The sequence below is a fragment of the Centrocercus urophasianus genome, unplaced genomic scaffold (genome assembly GCF_019232065.1).
Source record: "Centrocercus urophasianus isolate 14NV4802_14NV808 unplaced genomic scaffold, USGS_Curo_1.0 seq_23, whole genome shotgun sequence".
Classification (NCBI taxonomy): domain Eukaryota; kingdom Metazoa; phylum Chordata; class Aves; order Galliformes; family Phasianidae; genus Centrocercus; species Centrocercus urophasianus.
In genome coordinates, this window is record NW_024884789.1 from 10,633,200 (window position 1) to 10,657,086 (window position 23,887).

General features: G+C 35.7%; 2 protein-coding genes and 2 long non-coding RNA genes across 10 annotated transcripts in view; 1 reads left to right on the plus strand and 3 right to left on the minus strand.

Annotated features, from left to right (window-relative positions):
- The window catches only part of DMXL2 (Dmx like 2), a 51,156-nt gene extending 31,431 nt beyond the window's left edge, over nt 1–19,725 (plus strand). For 2 of the 3 annotated variants that reach the window (XM_042824064.1, XM_042824067.1), the window contains 21 exons: nt 620–1,716; nt 2,371–2,562; nt 4,027–4,103; nt 4,628–4,758; nt 5,414–5,662; nt 8,112–8,293; nt 8,662–8,792; nt 9,062–9,147; nt 9,392–9,593; nt 10,373–10,490; nt 11,311–11,373; nt 11,765–11,851; nt 11,933–12,054; nt 12,787–12,925; nt 13,463–13,523; nt 13,609–13,736; nt 14,740–14,817; nt 15,418–15,509; nt 16,090–16,142; nt 17,329–17,546; nt 18,371–19,725. In XM_042824064.1, the coding sequence (XP_042679998.1) occupies nt 620–1,716; nt 2,371–2,562; nt 4,027–4,103; nt 4,628–4,758; nt 5,414–5,662; nt 8,112–8,293; nt 8,662–8,792; nt 9,062–9,147; nt 9,392–9,593; nt 10,373–10,490; nt 11,311–11,373; nt 11,765–11,851; nt 11,933–12,054; nt 12,787–12,925; nt 13,463–13,523; nt 13,609–13,736; nt 14,740–14,817; nt 15,418–15,509; nt 16,090–16,142; nt 17,329–17,546; nt 18,371–18,580 (3,716 nt within the window). In that variant the 3' untranslated portion in view covers nt 18,581–19,725. The remainder of the gene's footprint in view (nt 1–619; nt 1,717–2,370; nt 2,563–4,026; nt 4,104–4,627; nt 4,759–5,413; nt 5,663–8,111; nt 8,294–8,661; nt 8,793–9,061; nt 9,148–9,391; nt 9,594–10,372; nt 10,491–11,310; nt 11,374–11,764; nt 11,852–11,932; nt 12,055–12,786; nt 12,926–13,462; nt 13,524–13,608; nt 13,737–14,739; nt 14,818–15,417; nt 15,510–16,089; nt 16,143–17,328; nt 17,547–18,370) is intronic. The other variant, XM_042824065.1, reaches the window with a different exon arrangement.
- Nucleotides 2,209–4,894, minus strand: LOC122163135. The gene is made up of 3 exons (XR_006169829.1): nt 4,009–4,894; nt 3,530–3,656; nt 2,209–2,276 (listed from the first exon to the last, which is right to left on the minus strand). It is a non-coding gene; the product is annotated as an uncharacterized LOC122163135 (long non-coding RNA).
- LOC122163136 lies at nt 15,486–17,583 on the minus strand. Its single transcript, XR_006169830.1, has 3 exons — nt 17,289–17,583; nt 16,775–16,870; nt 15,486–15,769 (listed from the first exon to the last, which is right to left on the minus strand). It is a non-coding gene; the product is annotated as an uncharacterized LOC122163136 (long non-coding RNA).
- A 1,039-nt stretch (nt 19,726–20,764) lies between the features above and the next one.
- Nucleotides 20,765–23,887, minus strand: part of GLDN (gliomedin) — a 73,753-nt gene continuing 70,630 nt past the window's right edge. For all 5 annotated transcript variants that reach the window (XM_042824695.1, XM_042824697.1, XM_042824698.1 and 2 more), the window contains one exon: nt 20,765–22,257. In XM_042824695.1, coding sequence (XP_042680629.1) covers nt 21,798–22,257 — 460 coding nt within the window. In that variant the 3' untranslated portion in view covers nt 20,765–21,797. The remainder of the gene's footprint in view (nt 22,258–23,887) is intronic.

Here is a 23,887-nt window from a genome sequence, read left to right on the forward strand (position 1 = left end):
TATTAATAGGCTTATGTACTAGCCCACTCAGTTTCTTATGGAAAAAATATTTTTTTCCAGTTTCTTCCACAGGCTTCTTTCCAGTGTCCAGTACTGAGCTTAGTTCTAATAAGCTCAGATAAAGTCTAATAAGTCAGATAAACTCTGGAGGGCCTAACTTTTTCTTACTTTTCCTACAATACCTTTCTTCTACTTAATGGTAGCTAATTTTTATTCTAATCAACTTCAGACTCGCATTCTTGCTTCTAGGAATTAGCAGTTCTCAAAAGCAGGGCTTCCTATGCAATCTCTTGCTAGATTAACGTTAAATGATGGAGAATTGGATGCGCTGATTTCTGTAGTATGTTCCCTGCACTAGTTAAATCTACCTGGCTGGTCTTCTCAGATTATTTTAGGCTTAGCTGGTGAAACAGTAACAAAGCAGATGTGAGACCTTCATGTTTCCACTCATCCGGCTTACATCTTTAATGTTTTTGTGGGGAATAAGTAATTCTTTTGCTTTGTTTTGGCAACTAGACTGTCTTTGTTTTTGCATTTTGAATCTTTGTAATGCAGGAAATACTGCAAATAACACGTGAAATCCATTGTCAATAAACGTCTCATCTGTTTAATTCCCTAGTTATTGTCAAGTCATGCAATCCTGTGGTATTCAGTTTTTACAATTATCTTCGGACCCATCCTTTGCTGATCCGAAGATACTTCAGCTCACCAGAAGGGACTTTGGCCACCTTAGGTCTAAAAACTGAGAAAAGTTTTGTTGATAAAATTAATCTTATAGAAAGAAAATTGTTCTTCACTACTGCAAATGCTCACTTTAAAGTGGGTTGTCCTGTGCTAGCTCTTGAAGTTCTTTCCAAAATCCCAAAAGTAAGAAAAAAATCTGCTGTAGCTACAGAGAAAGATGCATCTAGTCCTCCAATGCAGGCTGGTGTTTCAGATTCCAAAGCCTTAAGGGATGGTGCTGGAAGTGGTGATATAGACTGGTCAAAGCCAATTTCAGCTTCCTTTGCTTTGGAGGATACTGCTGAGTCTTCAACACAATTTGATTGGAGTCAACCAGCAGTAAAATTTGATGATGAGCCTCTTACTCTTGATTGGGGTGAAGACAAAAATGAATTAGATGAAGAAGACAAGGATGTTGGTATAATTATGAAAAATTCAAAATCTGCTTCCAAGAGTGAAGAACAAGATGAAACCCCAGACAGTAACGTCCCACAGACACTACATGGAGAGATTTCTGATGTTGGAGACACTGAGGTTGATGTTATTGCTGAACAACTGAAGTTCAGAGCCTGTTTGAAGATCCTAATGACTGAACTGAGGACTTTGGCTACAGGTTATGAAGTAGATGGAGGAAAGCTCAGGTTTCAGCTGTACAACTGGCTTGAAAAAGAGATTGCTGCCATGCATGAAATATGCAACCATGAAGCAGGTGGCAAAGATTACTGTAAAACATACACCAAAGTAAATGGGGATCTACTTGATCATGAGAATGTTATGGATAAGCCAGACATTGGTTCCTATGAACGGCACCAGATAGAAAGGCGTAGGTTACAGGCAAAACGAGAACACGCTGAAAGACGAAAGTGGTGGCTGCAGAAGAACCAAGCTCTTCTACGAGTATTTCTAAGTTATTGTAGTCTCCATGGGGCACAAGGAGGTGGTTTAGCATCTGTAAGAATGGAGCTGAAATTTTTGCTGCAAGAGTCACAGCAGGTAAAACAAATTCAGCTGATTTGTATTTACGAGTCTGAACAGTTCTAGTCTGTCAATTTTATCAAATGCTTAAATTTGTACCTTAAGCTAAACAATTCTAATGTTCTTCAGGCAAGAACTTACTATTCTAGCTTTCTGTGCATCCGCATCCTGGCTATTTGGTTCTTCAGAATCTGCCGGAGGATTAGGCTACCTGTAATTATATAAATATTGCTCTATGTACTACAGACTTAAATGTATATTGAAATTATAGTTTTGATCACTATATTTTGGGTATCCATATAACAAGTTAAATTCAGATTAAGTATGATAAAATCTCTTTCCCTACATCACTGCATGTCATGCAAGGAGCTGTAAGGAATAGAGTCTTAGTCAGCATACTGCTCCCTTTTCTGTATTACGGCATTTTCTACAGTAAATGTAAGAGACTAATCAGAGCAAATGCTGTGACTTGGAATAAATCATGGAAGTGGCTCCAGTCCCAGAACTTACTTTTAACATCCATCCTTTTGAAATCTTGTCTGTACTGAGTAGACAGCAGTAGAAGAGAATAAATAATCCTGGGGAAAAAAAGGAAAAAAAAGTAAATTACTGTTTTATTATTATTTTTTTCTCAAAGTAATCATCTTAAGTGCAATCTTTTCTTTTAAACAGGAAACTACTGTAAAACAGCTTCAGTCGCCACTTCCATTGCCCACAACACTACCATTGCTATCTGCAAGCATAGCATCCACAAAAACTGTGATAGCTAATCCTGTGCTGTATTTAAACAACCATATCCATGATATTCTTTACACAATTGTGCAGATGAAATCACCACCACATCCTAATATTGAAGATGTCAAGGTAATGAAATCAGGTTGTAAGAAATGCTGACTGTTTACAAAATGGTGAGAATACACTAAAATTGTATTTAATTTTCAACTCTTACTCCTTCTCACAATATTGACCTCCTTTCTAAAATCTAGAGAATTGAAAATGGTAGTCAACCAACCACTTGATTTCTGACACCTTTTGGAATCTCCTTAGTTCCCTTTCATCCAAATAATTCAGTCATTCTTGAGAAGCTGTTCTAAATTCAGATGTTCACTAAAGCACTGAATTGTTACTCTTACATCACGATCATATATGTTAACTATCATCATCCTGGTCAAATCTGGTGGGAAGATTAATGAAAGTAGAGGTGGAAGCTATGAGGTACGTTGTAACCTTCTGTTTATACCGTAGTTATAAATCTTAGTCCAGCATGGATTGTACTGATTTCCATGTAATTGTGATTAATTACTTTATCTGGCCCCATATCCTAGAGTAAATAAATTCTGTTCATAAAATAGAGGGGATTGGGGAAACATATTTCCTGAGACTATACAACAGTTAATCAGTAAAAATCTAGATCATTGGTTTGTACATTTTTATCAGTATTCACATTCATTAAATTTCACTTAAATTTCTATTGAGTAAATGAAAGTAGGTGAAAGCTATAAACTAAGTGGACCGTCCCATTGGTAGTTAGTTACCAATTTGTAAACTGCAACCCACGCTCATTTACTTCTTTACATTAGTTGACTCCTTTTCCATCCTGCACTATGCCACATTAAGTATCATTCTTATTCTAAAAACTCTTATTCCACACGCATTTTCCTTTGAAAGGAAAGTCAGAAAGAACTGACGCTTCCTAACTGTAATCAACTATTCAGATAACTTGTATCTTTAACCTGAGGTATGGCATCTCATTAAATAGAGAGACAGTAGGAAGAGATGGAAATGAGCAGAATGTTAAAAAGCATTCATGTTTTTTAACAGTTGGCAGTACCATTTTCAACACAGTTTGGCCTCCATCAGTCTTTCCAAGAAATCCTTGCATTTCTTCTTCTAGGAAATGGAGTGTTTCTGCTGCATTGTAAGCTCATAATAGTAATATTCTTGTTACTGGGAGAGTCCTGAAAAATTTTAAGCACGTAAATGAGGTGAAAAAGCTATTATAAATAATTAAATGATGATTACACAAACTTCTGTATCATGCATATAAAGCAAATACTACTATAATGAGTTATGATGTTATATTATATTGTTTCCAGGAACCAATCAGACTATAGAAATCACTGTTAGAACAGGACTTAATCACTTCTTCAGTATACTCACCCTGTGAGAGGTCTGTATTAGAGTAATTTTTTAATTGCTATTTCCTGACTGTAGTTTAAAACTGGGACATTCTGGCATAACACGTTTCAAAAACTGTTTAGAAGGAAGTGTGGTTTACATACCTTTGTGTATAAATTACATAGAACTTACCAGCTCTTTTCATTTTAGGTGTACACTCTTCATTCTTTAGCAGCTTCCCTTTCTGCATCCATTTATCAAGCACTGTGTGACAGCCACAGCTACAGGTACAAATAGAATTTCTTTCTTACAGTCCTACATTTGAAGAATATTTAGAAATTCTTTCTGCCTGTGTCTAAGCAAAGAGATTCAATTGCTATGTATGTATAGATAACTATGCAACCCACACATTAGTTCTGATAGTCCCTGCCAGTTTCACACAGATAAAATAATAACAATCTTTTTTTTCCAATGAAAGGAGGAAAATCTGGTATCAATCTTAGGATGCTTCAAAAAGAACGTCTGAGTGCTGTTTTCCACAGTATATCCATTGCTGGGTGGGACTGCATGGAAAATATTTGAGGTTAAATGAAGTCAGGTTTTGGACAGTTCTTGTTTCAAACCAAAATTGGCTGTAAAAACATAACAAGTTTTAATTTAAAAAGTATATACTATGATATGAAATTGTAGTCCTGTAGAATTTTAAATATTGCATTTTCTGATTAAAAAGAGAAGCATTTCTATATACTGTATTTATTGCAAAAATGTTCTGAAATCCTTTCTCATCAGAAAAAAATTTATTTGTATTTAGCAGCCAAACAGAAGCAAATCAGTTTACAGGGATGGTTTATCAAGGACTGCTTTTGAGTGATCGTCGCAGACTGAGGACAGAGAGTATTGAAGAGCATGCAACTCCAAACTCATCTCCTGCTCAGTGGCCTGGTGAGACAAAAATAAATTACTTTTAACATGTCTGGAAAAGCTCCACTTCAAATTTTTTTTCACTGCTCTGTAACTTCATAACTTACAGTACAACTTGATGGCAATTTTTCATGCGAATATAGAGAAATGATGGGTGAACAATGATGGATAACTGTTTTAAATTTAGCTTTCACATGTAACAGCCGTTAGCTTCCTCACAGACCAAAACAAAAATCGAAACTTTTTATATGGCAAATGTCTTACTTGAGGAAGAGATCAGAATCTTCAGGATAAATTCTAAGCTGATTATTTGTCATCCTAAGATGTTTTTTTCTGGTCTGTGTCACCCTCGAGCATAGCAGTTTCTGTTAGCTGCAGCTACAGTACTGTCTTACATATTTGCTTTTCCTGCTGTAGCCATCAAAACAACTGCTTTTCACATACTAGCAGAGAGGTAATATTGTGAGGTCAACTCTGGCCAACAGTGCAGCAAAGCAATCTGAAGCACAATTCAGAAATCTTTTTGTTCAGTCTAAGAAAAAATCATAATTGTTGATATATCAGAACAAAAGTTTCAAATGGCTATTAGTATGTGTGCACCAAAAGAGACAGAGATGCAACACAGAACTCTTCCCTGTTTGTAATTAACAAAGAGCTTTTCCTCTCCTCTCTGCAGGTGTGAGTTCACTGATAAATCTCTTAAGTTCAGCTCAGGATGAAGATCAACCAAAGTTAAACGTCCTTCTTTGCGAAGCTGTTGTAGCTGTTTACCTGAGTCTGCTGATCCATGCCCTGGCAACCAACTCATGTAACGAGTTGTTCCGACTGGCAGCTCATCCTCTGAACAGCCGGATGTGGGCTGCTGTTTTTGGTGGAGGAGTGAAACTTCTTGTAAAGCCTCGAAGGCAATCAGAAAATATTCCAGGTATTTTGTTTTCTAAAGGTCATACTAACGATCTGCATTTTAGACCTTTTAGTAACCCAGTAGGGGAGATTTCTTTTCTTTAAAGATTAGAAAAAAACAAGGAAACACAATTTAAGTATCAACTGGCAAGAAAATTGTAACATTAATTAAAAAGCAGAAAGAAATTCACTTTTTTTTTTATCATGACTGTCCTTTATGATAACACCTAGCATGATTTGAATTTTCCATTGAAACAGTACAGGTATTTTTACTCAAAATGTAGCCCTTTAATCTGACAATTACAGCTTAACTGCTCTTTTTGATAGCTGCATTTATTTTAATTCGGGACTTGAAGACTTCTGTCTGAGTAATTGTTAGATTAAAGAATACAGATTTCATCTTCTTTGTGACAAGACTGTTGTTTCCCCCCCAAAAAAATAAAACAGAAACAAGAATGTTGTTGAGGTAGAGGATTTTTTGTTTGTTTTGTTTTGTTTTCTTTAGTATCCACTTAGAATACAGATAGAATGATCTCTGCATTTAATTATTGTTACACTCAAAATAGTTTACTTGGAGTGTATGTGTTTGTGTATCTTCCCAAATGCAAGCCTTTTCCTTTCCATCTTTGTAAAACAATAATGAAAAATTTGTCAGTCAGAGGTAAAACAAAGTGCTTTAAACAGCAAGATATCAAGCGTAATATCATTAACAAATAGCCATCACATTGACTAACTGTCAAATAGTGATGGAGTCAGTGCTGTGATGCAGAACTTATACCCCAGATGCATGATAAGCAACTTGCATGTGGAATGCTATGGGTATTTCCCAGCATAAACATTTCAGAATTACTAGTATACACCATTACTTTTCCTAATACACATCCCAACAGTACTTAGAATGGCACTGCCAGAACTCTGGTCACTCAAACTCACATTTGGTATTAAGCTAGGCAAATAAAATAAGTTTATAATAACACAATTTTAATTCAGACATTCTGAGTCAGAAATCATCCTCAGGATAGTATATTTCCTTATGTTACTCCTATTAGATGCTTGTTTATAACACTTTCCATTGTTTTCAACCATTATTTTTTGTGTGAAAAAGCAGGTAGAACAAATCAGTGTTAATACCTGTGTTTTCCTGTATGTGACGGGTGGTGCTGTATAACGGTTACAGTAATTTGGAAGCAGTATTTCTGAAACTGTTTCTACTGCAAGATACAATTTCACCATGTGCCAGAAGTAACAGCTTCATCTGACAGAAAAATAGTTCATACACAGCTAAGCTCCAACTAAAAGCAGGGATCTTTCAGACAGATGAGATTGTCTTACTATGCTGAGAAGTGAAGGCTGAATCCAGGCTCAGTAGATAGGTGTAAATGAAACCGTTTGCCCAATAATTTCACTGCAACAATTCTGAAAATTCTGACACATTGGCTTTAAAAACTACAGGTTTGAAAATTCTTATGCAGAAAATAGATATTTCATATATAAAATACAAAGCAAAACAGTACTAAGGTGGTATAATGTAAACACTGCTTCTAATCTTCTAGTCACGATCATTGCTGTCATTGCTGACGTTATCATCGTGTCACCATTGGTCAGTTAACATTCTGAAACAGACCATCACACGAATGCATTACATATTTCTCTTTTATGGAGTAACTTAAGGACATGTGAGAATAATCATTTTAGGAGTGATCAATGATTTAACAGGGTATTATTATGAACAGCTTACATATATAAGCCTTGTTTTCATCGGAGATATATTCTGTTTTCCTTATCCTACAAGCTGCTACAGTTTCTGATGTTTCAGAGGATGGTAATGAAGGTGTGTAAAAGTTTGCTGTGTAGATGAATGGTAGTAGTGGCTTCTAAGAAAAACAAACTGATTTTAAGTATTTAGGTCCTGTGTAACAAAGTAAGTGTAATCTTCAGCGCTGCCTGCCAATAACACCTTGGAGAACAAATTTCACAGTTGTATTTTGATAACTATTAAGATCCTTTGAATCTTAATAGATTTGTCAAAAAGACTTGCCCTATTCAAATTTTCTTTACTATCTTACTATCTTCTCTACTATCTGGCTTGTATTTTGAACAACTGCTGCTACATGTGCTATTTACAGATCAGTGAAATTTTCTATACCTACTTCTTAACAAGTTAACAATTTTTTCTTAATTTGAGAAAAAAATATCTAAAATGCCCTTTAATTCAAAGCCATGTCTCCTGGAAAACTCAACCCAGATAACGAAATGAATTTCTCATTATATACACAACGTGTAACTGCCACAGCTACTGAATTTAACTGAACCTTCTGCATGATTACACTTCACTTACACAGGCTGGCTTTGATCCCTGAGTTGGTAGAAGTTAGTACCGGTAATAGTGCTTTTAGCTACTTCAGTTATAAAATACAGCCACTTTGGAAGATGCCGTGTTAATATCAGCTTCTCAAATTATCTGAATTTAGCACCACCTCTTCCTTCAGAAGAAATGGACAAACATCGTCGCCGTTTTAACATGAGAATGCTAGTGCCTGGAAGGCCTGTGAAAGACACCACTGTGCCTCCGCCGGTACCTGCAGAGAGACCCTCTTACAAAGAAAAGTTTATCCCTCCAGAACTCAGCATGTGGGACTACTTTATGGCAAAGGTAATTTAGAATGGAAAATACGTCGGGGTTTGTAAAAAGCTTATTTCTTCTCATTTAAGCTGTAAAGGGCAAAAATAGTGTGGAAATTCTGAGTGCTCTTCAAACTGAGCTGCAGAATATTATCATCTCAATAAAAGGTAAAGAGCTCTATGACTTGTCTTAGAGCTATTTCCTAACTTTAAAAATATGGTTCTTGCAAATAATACAGATTAATACTTTTCTCCTTGATACTTGTATCTTTTAGAGAACCTTATTTATGTTAAGTTGTTATCATAGACAAAGAGTATAAATTACAAGTAAAGTTAAAGGTATGTGCATTAAGAGATCAGAAAACTATTTTTATAGCAGACTTTTATTTTGCATTGCAGCCATTTCTTCCTCTGTCAGACAGTGGTGTTATATATGATTCTGATGAAAGCATTCACAGTGATGAGGAAGAGGATGATGCTTTTCTCTCTGACATACAGATTCAGGAACACAAAGATGCAAATTCTTACAGGTTAGAAGAAATTGCCATTCTTTTAGAATTACAATATCATGCTTACCTGTTCGAAGGATACTTGCTGTTACAGGGGGAAGCCCTCAGAGATGGCCTTAACTCTGATAGTTGATGTGTACATATCTTGCCATATGTGTCTGTTAAACTCAAAAAATTCAGTGACCTCCCTGAGTTGTTTTTCTGATCTGCATAGTTGGTAGAAGGAGAGAAAACTGTTTTGCCAATAACCATATTACTGTTGCTTTAACACAACTGTTATTTTTATATAGCTGGGCTCTTCTGCATCTGACAATGGTAAAATTAGTTCTGCACAACGTTAGGAACTTCTTTCCCATTGCTGGTCTGGAATTTAATGGTAAGTTAAATTCTACTTCACGTTTTAGTTCTCTGTGTAAGTGGCTTTCTGTCAGACTTCGCTTTTAAATATATTGTTTAATTTTTATTTTAAAATTTACATAACTTAAACATTCTTAAACAGTTGTTAAGAAATGTGTTTCTGCTAAACTTTTTGTTGAACGGTTGTATTGCTCTACTTTTTTGTACACACCGTAACTTATATGACCTTTTTTCTCTAAGCCTTTATTAATATTTCTGTTCAGATCTGCCTGTAACATCACCATTAGGCATTGCTGTAATAAAAAATCTGGAACATTGGGAACAGATTCTTCAAGATAGAATGGACCAGTTTGAAGGCCCACCACCAAACTACATCAATACCTATCCTAGTGACCCTGGAGTAGGTGCAGGACCAGCTATTCTCCGCAATAAAGCAATGATTGAACCTGAAAACACACCATTCAAGTAAGTTTTTTTTCCTATTCCTTAACCACAGAAATACTGAAGAGTGTTTCTATCTAAACATAAACAGCCAAATGAAGTTTAGCTAAAGCTTAGTTATAGCCAGTGCTTTACAGAATCCATTTTCCTCACATCCATTTATTACTTCTTTTGTTGCTGTTTCTTGCAGCTGCCTTTACTCATTTTGCTGCACCTTTCACAGCTGTAGAAAGAAAAGTAAGGTAGAAAGAGCAAAGTTTGGAGACTACAGATCAAGGGCAGTGGCTCCTGCTAGAAAGCCCCTATTCAACCACCTTTTCTGTTCTCTCAGTAGCAGCTATTTCCCACCCTGTCCACACAAACAGAGGAAAGCTTGTATCATACATGAAGACATCAGGAGGGAGAAAGAGTTGTAGTAACAGTCCTTATAAAGTCAATCCTCCTGTGTTAGGCATATGTCGTGTTTGCAAGTATCTTTAAATGCAGTCCTTGAAGAATTTTATTCATCTCAAAAGTAGTTTACTTTTCTAGAAATACTAAAATACAACTTCAATCACTTAAGCTATATGTTAATTTGAATTTTCATCATTGGCACTATAAGATTTTATTAAGATATTCTTACAAATACAAGAAAAAGAATGTATCTCTTGAAATTTGCCTTGAAGATCTTAGAACATTAGACTTAGATGGTTTTCTTCCAAATTGAAATTTAACCTAAAGTAGATGTGAGGAGGGACAGGAGTTATCTACCTGTAATTAAACAGAAGCTGTTTCCTTTTTATTTCTCCTTCTGCATCACCCAGATCAAAGGATTATTCAGCTCTTCCAGCAAAAAGGCTCTGGCATTTTCTCGTGAAGCAAGAACTTCTTCAGGAGACTTTCATAAGATACATATTCACAAAGAAAAGAAAGCAAAGTGAGGTAAGCAAAAAATCACCTTTTCTTTGTTGTTTTTTAAGAAATCTCAATTATAACCATACCTCAGTCTCTTCAGTATGTATTTTAATTTTGCTTTGAAATGCCTTTCTGGTGGCATTTCAGTCTATTTCCTTTCATTTGGCAGTGCTGTGTATTGAGTGTTTTTTTTTTCAAATCAACGTGACAATCATGCTGCTTATTGAAATATCAACTGGAGCAAATATTTTAGACGAGACATATTTCACCTTAGCTTTGTGTATTTGAGAAGTGTTCTAATAAATAATTAGAACATTTGCAATAAATGCAGTAAGTAAATAAACTTGTTTTCATGTATTTCTTGTTGTCATATTGAAAAAGAAATTCAAGTGAGCTATTACTTTGTGTATATGTATATATGCATGAGTAATATATACATATAAAAATAATATTATATAGTAATATATAATATGGGATTTTATGAATTGTACCAGTTACAACTGTAATGAGTTGTAATTGTAGTTTTTAACCAAAATAAATACCATAGGAAATAAATATATTATTTAATATCTTTAAGATTTCCTGTAAGTATGGAGTTTGTGTGTGTATTACTCCTCCATTTATTTACTATATCATACATTTTGTGTTCATGTGGGAGGCATTACATTTTGAGTGAGTTTGTTTAGATTCCTGTCGTAGTTCCTGTGCCTTTTATAAAAAGTTAAAAATACATTTGTCATCATTTACTGACAGAGTGGCCTTTAAAATCTAGTTTGGAATGTTTCATTCTTTTTTTATATTTGTTTGTGCATGTGTTTTGTGTTTGTGACTGTGTGATGTTATGTAGTCTGTAGAAGATCGTGTGGAGCAGGTCAAACAAAACTGCGTAGCAGAAGATCACAAAAACAAGGTAGTATTCCTTCTCCCAAACCTCTGGCACATTCTTAAAAGTTCTGTGGAACTGGCTTTTCTTTCTCTAATGTGACTAACAGAAGCTATGTGTTCTGTGTAGTCTGTGTGGCAGGCTTTTAATCGGTGAATTAACTTTGGATGTCCTTTAATTGGGATGAGTGAGCACTTTGTAAATAGTGTTGTACACACAACTTTGTGTTTCTTACACTCAAACACATCTGGCTCCTAGAACACAAAACAGTCTGAGAAGTCTAAAGTTTAGCTTCCTAAACGATGCTGAGGCCACTGAACTTTTCTTGCATGAATTTTGTATAGACTTTTGCACTCTGAATGTACAACTACAAAATGGATTTTCAGGCTAATTAAAGTTTCTCATAAATGTTTTGTAGGTTGAAGCAGATCTTGGCTACCCTGGAGGAAAAGCAAAAGTAATTCACAAAGAATCAGATATGATAATGGCATTTGCAGTTAATAAGGTAGGCCTCAAATTTTACTAGTAAACATAGTAGAATAATCTAAACTGAAATTAGTTTAAATTTTCTATTTGTGCTGCACAGGCAAACAGCAATGAAATTGTTTTGGCATCTACACATGATGTTCAAGAACTTGATATTTCAGCTCTACTGGCTGCTCAGTCATTTATATGGATTGGGGAAGAATATGACAGAGAGTCAAAAAGGTAGGATTATCTCTCCGTGGATATAGTGGGCAGACAGGTTTACTGTGAGGCTGTATGTGGAATTCCAGTGCACAAAATGTTAATTGCATAATCTTTGGTAGGTTTTAGAACACTTTCAAAAGGAGCAGCGGTAGAAGAAAGCAAAGGAACATTAGTATGTTTTACAAGTGGTAAAACTAAGTTTTTGAGGGATTTGAGTATTTGGGGCATGTCTACACTGCTCAATGAAATACAGTCTCATGGTGTATAAGCTAATAAAAGAAGCTGTATATCAGAAACACTTGTAGTTGCAAAACTGCTTTGTTGAGACTACTTCTGGTACCTGATGCTAGCTGTCCAGCGCAGTGGCCTGATCTCCTCCATTATCACACTGAGAGCAAGCACTTCCCTGCACTACATTCCATTGCACAGAACAGGCACAGTTACAGATGCACAGGCCAGGAACACTAGATGCTGTAATATCTTTCTGTCCATATTTTTAACATATTCTCCTCAAGGGAGCTCATATTCTCAACAACTTAGAATCACATGTTGAGGTTAAACAGTGATGTCTGTGTGGCATAGGGGAGTTTTTGTGTATAATACAAGTGAAGAAGTTATACATTTACAGTCTTTACTGTATTCACTTTCTCTGTCCACTGCCACTGGGCTCTTAACAGCAACGAGATAAGTGAACAGCACTGGTGGCAAAGAAACATTTGTTTAAAGCAGAACGCTGCTGTTTTCTTACAGTTCTGATGATATTGACTTTCGTGGTTCTACCACAACACTAACTCAGTCAACTGCACCATCTTTTGGAGTGAGTCAGATACAACCATCTTCATCTATGCCATGGCTGGGCACTGGTCAAACTAGCACTGGAGCTGGTGTGGTAAGTACTTTTGTTGCATGCAGCCCTGTAGACTTACTGTCATCTTTGCTGTGTCATTCAGTACACAAGTTATTGCAGTGTTAATTCAATGTTAAAATAAAAGGCCTAAAGTGACCAAGACCTGGCCAAAAAGAAGATCACACTGCATATCTTCTTTAAGATTATAGCATAGTGTTATTGTGACTTAAAAAATAATGAGCCAAACAAGATTTTATGAGTTGTGAAGTAGGACCTGCAATTTCTCAAAAAATTAAATGTAATTTTTTAAACTACTCTTGCATTGGGACTAATATAAAAAGCATTACATCAGCCATCTGTATAATGGAAGATAATACGATCCGAAATTTCGTGACTGAATAGACTGTCAAAAACAGGCTTTAATTACTGTACCAAAACTAGACATAATTAGATACAAATAATGCTAGTTTGCAGGCATTTTAATTATGGAGGACATTTATCATATAGCAGAATAAAGAAAAATTGAATAGTGTGTTTATCTCTTCTTGATTTTTTTTCAATTTTTTTTTTTTTACAAAGCTTATTAAAAGAAATCTGAATAACGTCAAGAGAATGGCTTCACATCCAGTCCATCAGTATTGTAAGTGAATCACATTTGCCAGTATGAAGCAGACATTTTTCTATACCATTCTGTAGTACTAATGAATGCCTATTTCTTAATCCAGATCTTACAGGAGCACAAGATGGGAGCGTTCGAATGTTTGAGTGGACAAGGCCACAGCAATTGGTCTGCTTTCAGCAGGCTGGGAACGCCAGGGTTACAAGAATGTATTTCAATTCCCAGGGCAATAAGGTAAGTACAATATCTGCAATTTTTTATGGAACACATTTGATCATGCTGTGACCTCTAGAACAGTTCTATCTGGTGATATAGAAAACTCCTATTAACGTATCCTAGAATAACCATAACCAGTACCATTTCATTTTTACTGCATATGAAAGCTCTGTAACAAACAGTGATTTTTATTCTCCTTTGTTTCCTGTCAGCTTCACACAGATTCCTGTCAGATTACATTAATACAAAGCAAGATTTTCAGTAATCTATCTGCAGTGTCTTTACACGTCAACAGTAAAATCTATTGCAGGAAAAATGCCCTGATTTATATCAGCTTGACTGTCTTCTCTTCCAGATTCCTTCCCTATAGAACTGTTTATTCTCTGCATATTCTAAGCAATCTCAAAACAATTTGTTCTTAAACTGACGTACATGCATACAGATTTTTAATGCCTCTACAATTTAACTGAGCCGATGTAGAACATGGTTGGATCTGAAACCTCTTCCTTATGTTCTCGCAAGGAAAGCTGAATATGATTCACTCAAAAAAAAAAAAAAAAAAGGTTTTGGGTGCTGTAAAATTATCTGATCTGTTGATTTCAGGCTAGTCCTTATTAGCTACATTTTGAGACAAAAAACTTTGCAGTATTGTGTGTCATATTTCCTATTTTCAAACTTTTCTGTAATTTGTTTCTAAGTGGTGAGCTTTTAAATCAAACATTAATTACAAAAATGGAACTTGCCTATTTTGCAGAACAAAACTCATATTAAACTAAATACAGATGTTCAAAAAGTACTTCATACTTTGCTTTCTGGCTATAATAAAGTTGAATGTTTTGGCTAGAAAACATACTTATGGAGAGCAGGAAAAAAAGTACAGAAGAGCCACACACTGTGGCCAAAAATGAGTATGTGAGGTAGGTAAGCTGCAGAAAACAATGGACAAAGAGAAGGGAACTGGGAGAAATAGCCACCTTCATTTTTCAAAGTTATGCTAAGAAATGTATTTCATTCCTTGCAGTGTGGTGTTGCTGATGGTGAAGGATTTCTAAGTATTTGGCAAGTAAACCAAACCACCTCAAATCCTAAGCCTTATCTGGTAAGTTAACAGTTGTGGGTTTTTTTCTTCTCATAGAGGAAATTTAGTCTTCAAGACTTTACACAAATCAAGACTGTAAGAGTTTCACTGAGGCATTTTTGTTTCGCTTATTTTTAATTGGCACACTTCATCAGTATGCTTATTTTCACTACTATTGATTTGAAGCTCAAATTGTAAAGTGACTGTAAGCTGTGATGCAATTACAAATGCTATCAGCATTGCCCTTGATTAAATAAAAATGAGAGCTCGCAGTAAGGACTTTACAGCCCCAAGAAATAGTAAAAGCACTCTCTTCTTTTCACTGCTAATTAACAGCACAAAAAGATCATGCTTAATTTGAAATTCAGGCTAATGTGATACAAGACATTGTGGATTTTTTTAATAGTTCAATTATTTTAGTATTTGTTTTAGATTTTTTTAATCCATTGATTCATCTTCTGAGATTTCAAGCTGCACTGTGTGTCACTACTTCAGCTTTCAAAACCTTAAGACCGTTTCCTGTATGACAGCAGTGACATGACACTGATAGTAGCACTTGATGCTACTATCAGACTACAACTGATATGATTGCTTCTCTGTTATTCTGCTTTGTTTTAATAGAGCTGGCAGTGTCACAGTAAAACCACAAGTGACTTTGCGTTTATAACCTCTTCAAGTCTCGTGGCCACGTCAGGACAGTCCAATGACAACAGGTGTGTTTAAAGAAACTGCGGCATTTCACCAGAGCTACCTACTGATGTCTACTAACCCACTGCTTGTCACGCATTAATACGTGGCTGATGTTTTAAGGCTTAGCATTACAAGTTTACTTACTGCTCAGACCTGACAGATTATTTCTTTGAACATCACTCCTTCGGTCATTTTTTTTCCAGCATTTAGTTTGTGAGGGATGGTTAAGAATTAAACAGTTTTTCCATGATGTATTCCACGTTCAGAAAGTTCTGACATGCTGCTGTGAGGATAAACATGTTCAGTAAAAGGAAGATAATTATTTTTCTTTGAGAAGAGCAACCTGAATAACTTCTTGGTTCATCCTAGGGTTAGTATCCATCTTAGAGGCAGAAAGTACAGCCTCTATTATGAAGCATAAAAGAGCACAGAAAGAGTTAAGATGTTAAATCTTTCCATATGCTCTCCAATGACTGCAGAGAGCCAAGGGCTCCTAGTTCAGTTCTACCTTCTAATCTTTGATACAGAACACAGGCACTATCTGAGTCCTGTCACCCTATGAATCACTTATCAACAAGCCATAATGACTTTTTTTTCTTTCAGAAATGTGTGCCTCTGGGACACTTTGGTTTCATCTGGTAACAGTCTTGTACATGGTAAGTGCTGCAGTGAAAATATAAGTCTGCTTCTCACTGAATAAAGAAAAATACAGAATGCATTTTCAGGGCAAAGAGAGAAATTTATGCTGAAGAACTAGTCTATGTATTTGTATATTTGCACGTCCCAGGTCTGATACATGTCTCTAGCATTATCATTATCTACTCTACAGAGAAAAGTATGAAGAACACACTTAGAGCTATTTTTGTTACAATAAGGCCTGAAATACTTGAATACAATCCTAAAAAACCAACACAACTGACAACCAAAGCTGCATTACTAAAGACTGTGTGTATGCAGAATTTCACTTAAACAAGCAATTCATAGATCCACTACTCTATTAAACTACCAAGAGAAGACAACTGTAGGTAACAGCAGAAGCAAATCAGAAAAAAAATGTCTTTATCTTTCAGCAGCCAGGCTGGATTCTTAACAAGATGTTTTTATCTATTTGACCAAGTTCAATACATTCATCTTTAGGTAAAAAAAAAAATAAAGCAAAATTCTATCACCTTGCACTGTGGAGGAAAAATTAATTTAAAATCTTAATATGAGAGCTTGGATTTGTAAAAAAGCAACTATCATACACAGCTGCAAATAATTGCAGTACTGGAATGAACTTAGCAATTACCTGTGTAAACAATAGGTACATTCTTAGATTCACTTTTTTAAACCAGCAGATTGCACTGAAGTTCTGTCTCATTTTAAAGAATTCCAGTCAGGGCACCTAAGAAATAAGAGTTTAGGAAATTATAACAGAATAATAAATGTGTATATGGTAATTAATACTTACTCTAATTTTTATCTTCAGTTATAGTATTATTCTTTTTTTTTTTTTTAGTATTTTATTTTAATGTACTTTAATGTATATGTTGAATGTTGTATTTTCTTAGGGTTCTTTTAATTCATTTATGTATATTAACTCATGTATAATTTATTTACAAAATATATTTAATTCATATATATTCTAATAAAGATAAGTTAGACTGCATATTTCTTGTTCCCTAGACCTAGGTAGCCCTTACAAGAGCAAAGAAGGATGTTAACTGATACAACACTATCAGTATGAAGGAATGTATCTATCAAGTTAGAAAACATTCAGAAAACAGTAACAGAAATGCATGTGAAGATCAAAAGCTACTTACAGTTTCAAATCTATTAAACTGTGGCATCCTTCTTCTTCAGCCTTCACTTGTCACGATCATGGTGCCACGGTACTACAGTATGCACCAAAGCATCAGCTGCTGATTTCTGGTGGTAGGAAGGGATACATCTGCATCTTTGACATCAGACAGAGGCAAATCCTTTATACCTTCCAAGCACACGATTCAGCTGTTAAGGCCCTTGCACTGGATCCTTCTGAGGACTATTTTGTTACAGGCTCAGCAGAAGGTAACATGAAGGTAAGCTATAGAGGAGCTGAGTTGTACTAGAAGAGTATTTATCTTAAGCAGTGCACAGATATATTTTGGTCAGCATGCTGTAAATAGGTACATGAACATGGTAACAAAACAGCTGAAAAAAACAAAAAGTCCACAAAACTTCTACATTTGATAAACAGGATGCTTACTTTTATCTTTCAAGTATGAGATTAAATATTCTGGTATCTGTGTTCTCCACTAAAGAAGATAAAAGTCTTTTAAAAATTGCAATTTTAAATGGTTAAAACAAAATCCATGATTTGAAATCTTATTTTTCCCACTTTAAGATGTATTGGTTTTGCCTTTGGATATGTCTCCTTATAATACAGTGGGCACTCAGTAACCTTAATATCTTTCAACATTTCTGTAACACCGAATTCCTTTTTTCACTTGGTGCTGTAGCACAAGACAGCTACTGGGATTTCACAGGAGGCAGACAAAAAAAAACAACCAACCGACCAACCAACAAAAACAACCAAAAGAAATAGAGGCTATTTTAAATGCATCCTGCACCTTTTTGTACTTTCCAAGGGAAGAAAGCCGTTGGGCACCTCTGATCAGGCAGCACAGCAGCTTTGCCCTGTGAAGTAACCAGCTGCCCTACATTATGGTAGCTGTTTTGCTGTATGTTTCAACGAGAGCCTCTTAAGATTTGTGGCAACTCTTGCTTATAGATGACAAAAAATATCCTCTCTCTTTGCTGAATAGGGTTTACAAGAGCCAAGAACCTGAAATATTAGAGAAAAAAAATATAAAAGTCCTAATTTTCATTATCTTTCATCTCATTTGTCATTCTTTTGATACAGGTGTGGAGATTGACTGGCTACAATTTAATCCATTCATTTAAAAATGAACATGCTAAGCAGTCCATTTTCAGAAATATTGGTGCTGGTGTCACCCAGATTGAAACCATTCAAAGGAATCGTATCTTCTCCTGTGGAGCAGATGGCACCTTGAAAATGAGGGTTCTTCCCAACGCTTTCAACATCCCTTCAGGCATTTTTGACATTCTGTAGCTTTCTGCCAGCTAACCCTGTTTTTATATAATGTCCCTTTAAGTCTCAAAAAATGCAGTGATATGCACTGTGGAATTTTTCTGTTGCCTTTCAAAGCAATTACAGCAACATTAAGTATTACTGGGGGGAGGAAAGACACAGTACTTTTTCAACAGGTATATTTTGAATATACCTATAAGGATCACTGGGATGGAAATGTGAGTACTGTGTTGTAACAGCAAAGAATAAAACCCAGTACAGTCAGTCGTGGGTGGGGTATTGCTCAGTAACCACAGGCTGCATTTAGTAAGTATAAGTGTATTGCAAAGGTCCTGACTGTCAGCCACTTAACAAGCACTGTGCTCTACAAGTCAGTAAGCATTTCTAAAGTGATTCTGATTATTTTTATTCCAGTTTTTCCCACTAATGGAAGCATGTCTACAAGTTCTCATTGTAAAATAGTTTAGTTTTAATTAAAGGTACTCAGTGTATTTGGTTTTCACAAGAACGTGTAATGGATGCAAATGTGCAATCAAGAATGTACTGTGAGACGTATCATTTTATGCTGAGATTTCTTTCCCAGTTAGTATTACTACATAGTTGATACTGTAAACTTGCACATTAACATTTTTAAATGCTTTTTTTTGTTTTAATTTGCACACTATTTCCCTTCCTTTCTGACAGCTATGTTCTCTATTGGCCACCTGCCTTTACTTTAGGAATGTACTGTGTGCATTAAATGTTTGTAGTGAGGACACCCATGGTTCTGGTCAGCTTTTAGTTTTTGAAATTCATTTGTCCAGAAAATACTTCATTAAATGAAGCTAATAAGAAAATACCAATAGAACATACAATGCCACATTTCAGATGAATGTCAGGCTTTATGTGGCCAGCTAGTAAATAGTGGATAAAACTGGTAATTAAATTATTACCACAGCATATTGTATAAACTATGCAGAGTTCAATATTGTTTGCTTGTAATATAACTAGCTACTGTTGTCAGATGTATTTTTCTGTTGTAAACAAAAACTATGTTCTTAAGACACTGGAAAAGATGTCTGTGTATTTAAATGTCAATGAAGTGTCTTACTCTTCCAATGAAAATTTTGATGTCTGTGCTGTATTGTAAAATATACTGGAATAAAAAGCACCTTTCTCCAAAGGCAGTCTTAAATTGCAGGCTGTGAAGTAGGAAAAGAAAGAAAAGTAAATGTCATTGTTTAGTTTTCCCTTTGTAAGTTAAATAAATTACTTTTATTTCATGGAACAGTTCACTTCAGAACTTTCTTACATTTAAATAGACTTAACTGAAATTCTTAGAGACTGAATGAGCGAGCTTTGACTTGACCTGACCATACTCAAGTAAGAAAAACTTTTGCATTTCATTTTCAGCTTTCCTAGAAAATCATGAAGCTAACATGTAGTTCCATCTCCAACTGAGGCAGCTGCAAGAAACACTTCTTACACAAGCCTGGCTCAGCCACTGAGGCAGGAGATGGAGTTTGCTGGCCTTTCTCCAGTAGGTTGATCTGACTGGGTCAGCAATGACATTCAGAAATTTAACATGTTTAACATATGCATGCTATATAAAAAATTTCTTAGTAACAGAATTAAAAAAAAAAAAAAAAAAAAAAACCCACAACCTCCCCCAAGATGTAATTCTGGACTGTGACATTTTGCATTATTGTTGTGGATAGGATTCTTGGCACATGAGTTCTGACGTGCTTATTAGTTCAGAGTATTAATTGTGCTTTTTTGTCTCTGCCTGCACAGGCAGAGTACATTCTTAGTACAGGAGGCCAATCCTGGCCTCAGTGAAACCAGCAAGCATGCTAAGAGAAGAGGATACTGCCCAGGCCCAGCCATCACTGTATCACACACTGAAGCTTAGCTGCAGCAGCTTTATTTTTCTAATACATCTGTTAGTTAAGTTCTGCCTGCAAAGATCATCCTGCATTCTTTTTATCCATTCAATGGCTCCTTGATACCAAGTAGGCATTAAACAGCTGAGTGCAGTCAGGTTTAAGAGAGTTTTTAAATATTTGGATTAATCCCACAGATTTACCAATAGGCACTGACAACTTTGAAATTCAAGTTTTCAGAGGGCAATTTTGAATTGAAACACACAAAGACACAACGGATGTTCCAATGTTAAAGTTAGAAATCTGAAGTACTGAACAAAATTAAAGTCAAAAGCTCCTATCACTTTTCGCCTCTTGTTCCCGAAAGATTGAATGTGAGTGGCTACCTTCTGAATCAAGTCACTAAGCACTGTGACAAATACAGGCCATCCTGCTCCAGGTATTTCATTTTTCAAAGAATACCAGCAAAGAAGTACACTCTCCATTTTGTGACTTCATTTCTATGAGTAAGTGTGAGGAAAATTTATCAGAAATGCACCTTCCTTGTAACTACACTTAGTGAGCTGTAATTCTATGAAATGGTGGACTTTATGTGGCAGTGAGAGGGGGAAGGAAGAGATCCCAACAATACAAGCAACTACAACACCGTTTAAACAAGAATTTTAATTTTAAAATGTACATGTTTTCCTCCAATTTTATACCCAGTTACTTTCCTTCCCACATTTACTTTACTAAACAGTTTCACAGGCGTCAGTATTTAATAATGTCATTACTACCATTTTCCTCGCAACTGGGGCTGGATTGTGCTTTTAATGATGTAACAGTTGGCTGGACTTCTCAAATCTGAAGATTTTGCTTTTTGATATTTAAACAACTCTTTCCAGTCCTCTTAACAGCTCTATATCCTTGTCAAAAATACGTTCACAGAGAAGAGGGGCAACCGAGGAAAGTATTTATACACAAGTTCATTATTTAGACACTTATACCATAATTGCTGACTAGAAAATGACTGCAGATAAGATGATTGCAACTGGAAGTTATAAATAGTCACTGCTGATCACAGGACCATGGAATAATCAACATACATTAGGTCTAATTATTGGCTCAAGAATGGGAAAAACAAAAGCAAGTCTGTGGTAACTGTGTGCCAGCTGTAATATCGAACATTCTCTGAACAACAAAAAGAAGAAATAGCCTGTATGATTTAAGTGCATTTATACAAAGGGGTCTGATTTCCCTTTTATGCAAGCACGTAAACCACCATCAGTGAACAGAAAGGGTATACCAAGTGAAGGGACTCCAATATGTATATCATACTGCTTTAAATAATCTGTTTAGTCAAACATGATTTCCTAACATTCCTTTTTAAAATATATTCATCCACCAAAATGTACTGGATATACCATTAAACTCCCATTCTCCCATGTATACAAATTCTTATCTCTTAGACTGTATGAGAGCATAGCAAGAACAGACTGTGAAGACCGTAACTCAAACCTTGCATCAACCTGCTTTTCTTTCAGTAAATCAAAAGCAAAACTTACTGTCATGTCCTTAGTATCAGTAACATAGATAATTCCACATGCTATGAATGCATTACCAGCTTTGGACTTTGGATATGTAGTATTGATATGCCGAATGACCGAGAACGTTTCTTCATCAATGTGTGCTACTATTATTGTTTCATCAGTGCTTGAGGCATATATAATCCAGAGTCCTTTTTCATCCACTGCTATGTTGAAATACGTCTTCGAGTTAGAAAAGAGGTAGTTACGGCCGTGATACAGGGCATTCTCAATGAGCAGCATGCCCAGCGATGCTTTATCAAGCCCAAGTCTGAAAGGAAATAAAGGATCAGTACCTTGTGTTAAAAGTGTGTTTGTATTTCAACAGGCTGGATGGATTGATTCAGAGGATGTAATTACTGATAGAAGCATTGTTGAAAATACTTAAGGACAATTCTAGTGATATCTTTTAAAACGAAATGCTCCACTGAAAGCTCCTTCCAAAACACCAGGAGAAAACTTGACAGTAATAACCAATTTGGGGCACACAAGAGCATGAATTCACTTTGGTAAGTTTAGTTTCATTTAGTCTATGAATGTTAATATCAGTGAGATGAAGGAAGCCAACTAAAAGAAAGGACGAGTGTGAAAAAATGGGATACCAGGTGAAGCCCAAAACTGAAATCTACAGAAATTTGCCTTCTACCTGGCAGGAGCTAAAGGGAGAAAGTGTGACTGACCGAACTGGCATGAATTCTGGGCAGGTTCACCTAGTCTTAGAGCTCGTCTTTTGAAAATAGTTCAGATAATGCAGTGATTTGCTCAAATCAACATCAAAGGAATAAAAATGCTACTTTTGCAGAGCCAAAATTCTGACCTCATGCCTCCGAAAGGACAGCTTGAATGTCTCCTCTCTGATGTATAAAAGTGGTTTTATTCCTTGAAATTCCTTAATATGATGATAGTCCAAAGATAGTGGCATTTAGCACCTTAAAATTGAATTCTTCTACAATTGCAAGAAGATAATCAGCTGCTATCAAAGCATATTTGCAGTTAATATTTAATCAGTGAGTAGTGTAGTGCTCTAGTAAGTGCAGAGTATGCTTTTATCCTTTTAAGAAATGCATTCTGTAACAAAGCACATTTCACTGTCTAATATTTCTGTAACTATATAGCTAATTTCCTCAAATACAGGAAAAGAATTTTTCAGTCCAAGAATCTACTGTCCAAGAGTTTTCTGAAAGGGCAGACTTAAGACTGACAAATCATGCAGGAAAATGATCCAAAGAAAAGTCAAAACTCAAAAAGTGATTCACTTCAGCTTTTCTAGAACTCAGCTATGCAGCAGCTCCATATTCCAGCAGCACATGTTTGCATTAAAACATGCTTTTAGGGCTGGAGTTGATTTCCAAAAATGTGTCGACCTTGCTAAACCTATTACTCACTTCATATTTGTAAACAACCTGATGCAAGGGCTAGCAGGAACAGTCCCACAGAAATGCCAGTTTTCTTTGGGAGGCTTTTCTATATGAGTCAACAAGGCAAAAAGCATCTCAAGATGCATTAGAAACGAGCAAGATCATAGAATCATAGAAAACCTTGTCTTTTTCTCTTTTATGTGAAAATTCTGAAGCAGAATAGTGAGGTTTCATTCCTGAGGTTCCCTTCCTGTCACTCCATGGGGACTGTGTAGCCCAGAACTCCAAATGGTTCAATTAAGTCCTTAATCTTCCACCACCTTGAGGTAAAAGGTGAGATACAGGTCAATGTCACATCAACCACATCAAGCTACAAGCAGTATTCTGATCAACTGAGATGAGTAAGTGGACCAAAATGAAAAGAAGTGCAAAAACATTACAAGACAAAAGTGGAAGGGATGAAGCATTCCTTATGCAAGGGATCTGGCCATCACTAGAAAACTTACTGAAGGGTATCAGAGAAACCTAATTTTGTCAGCTTGT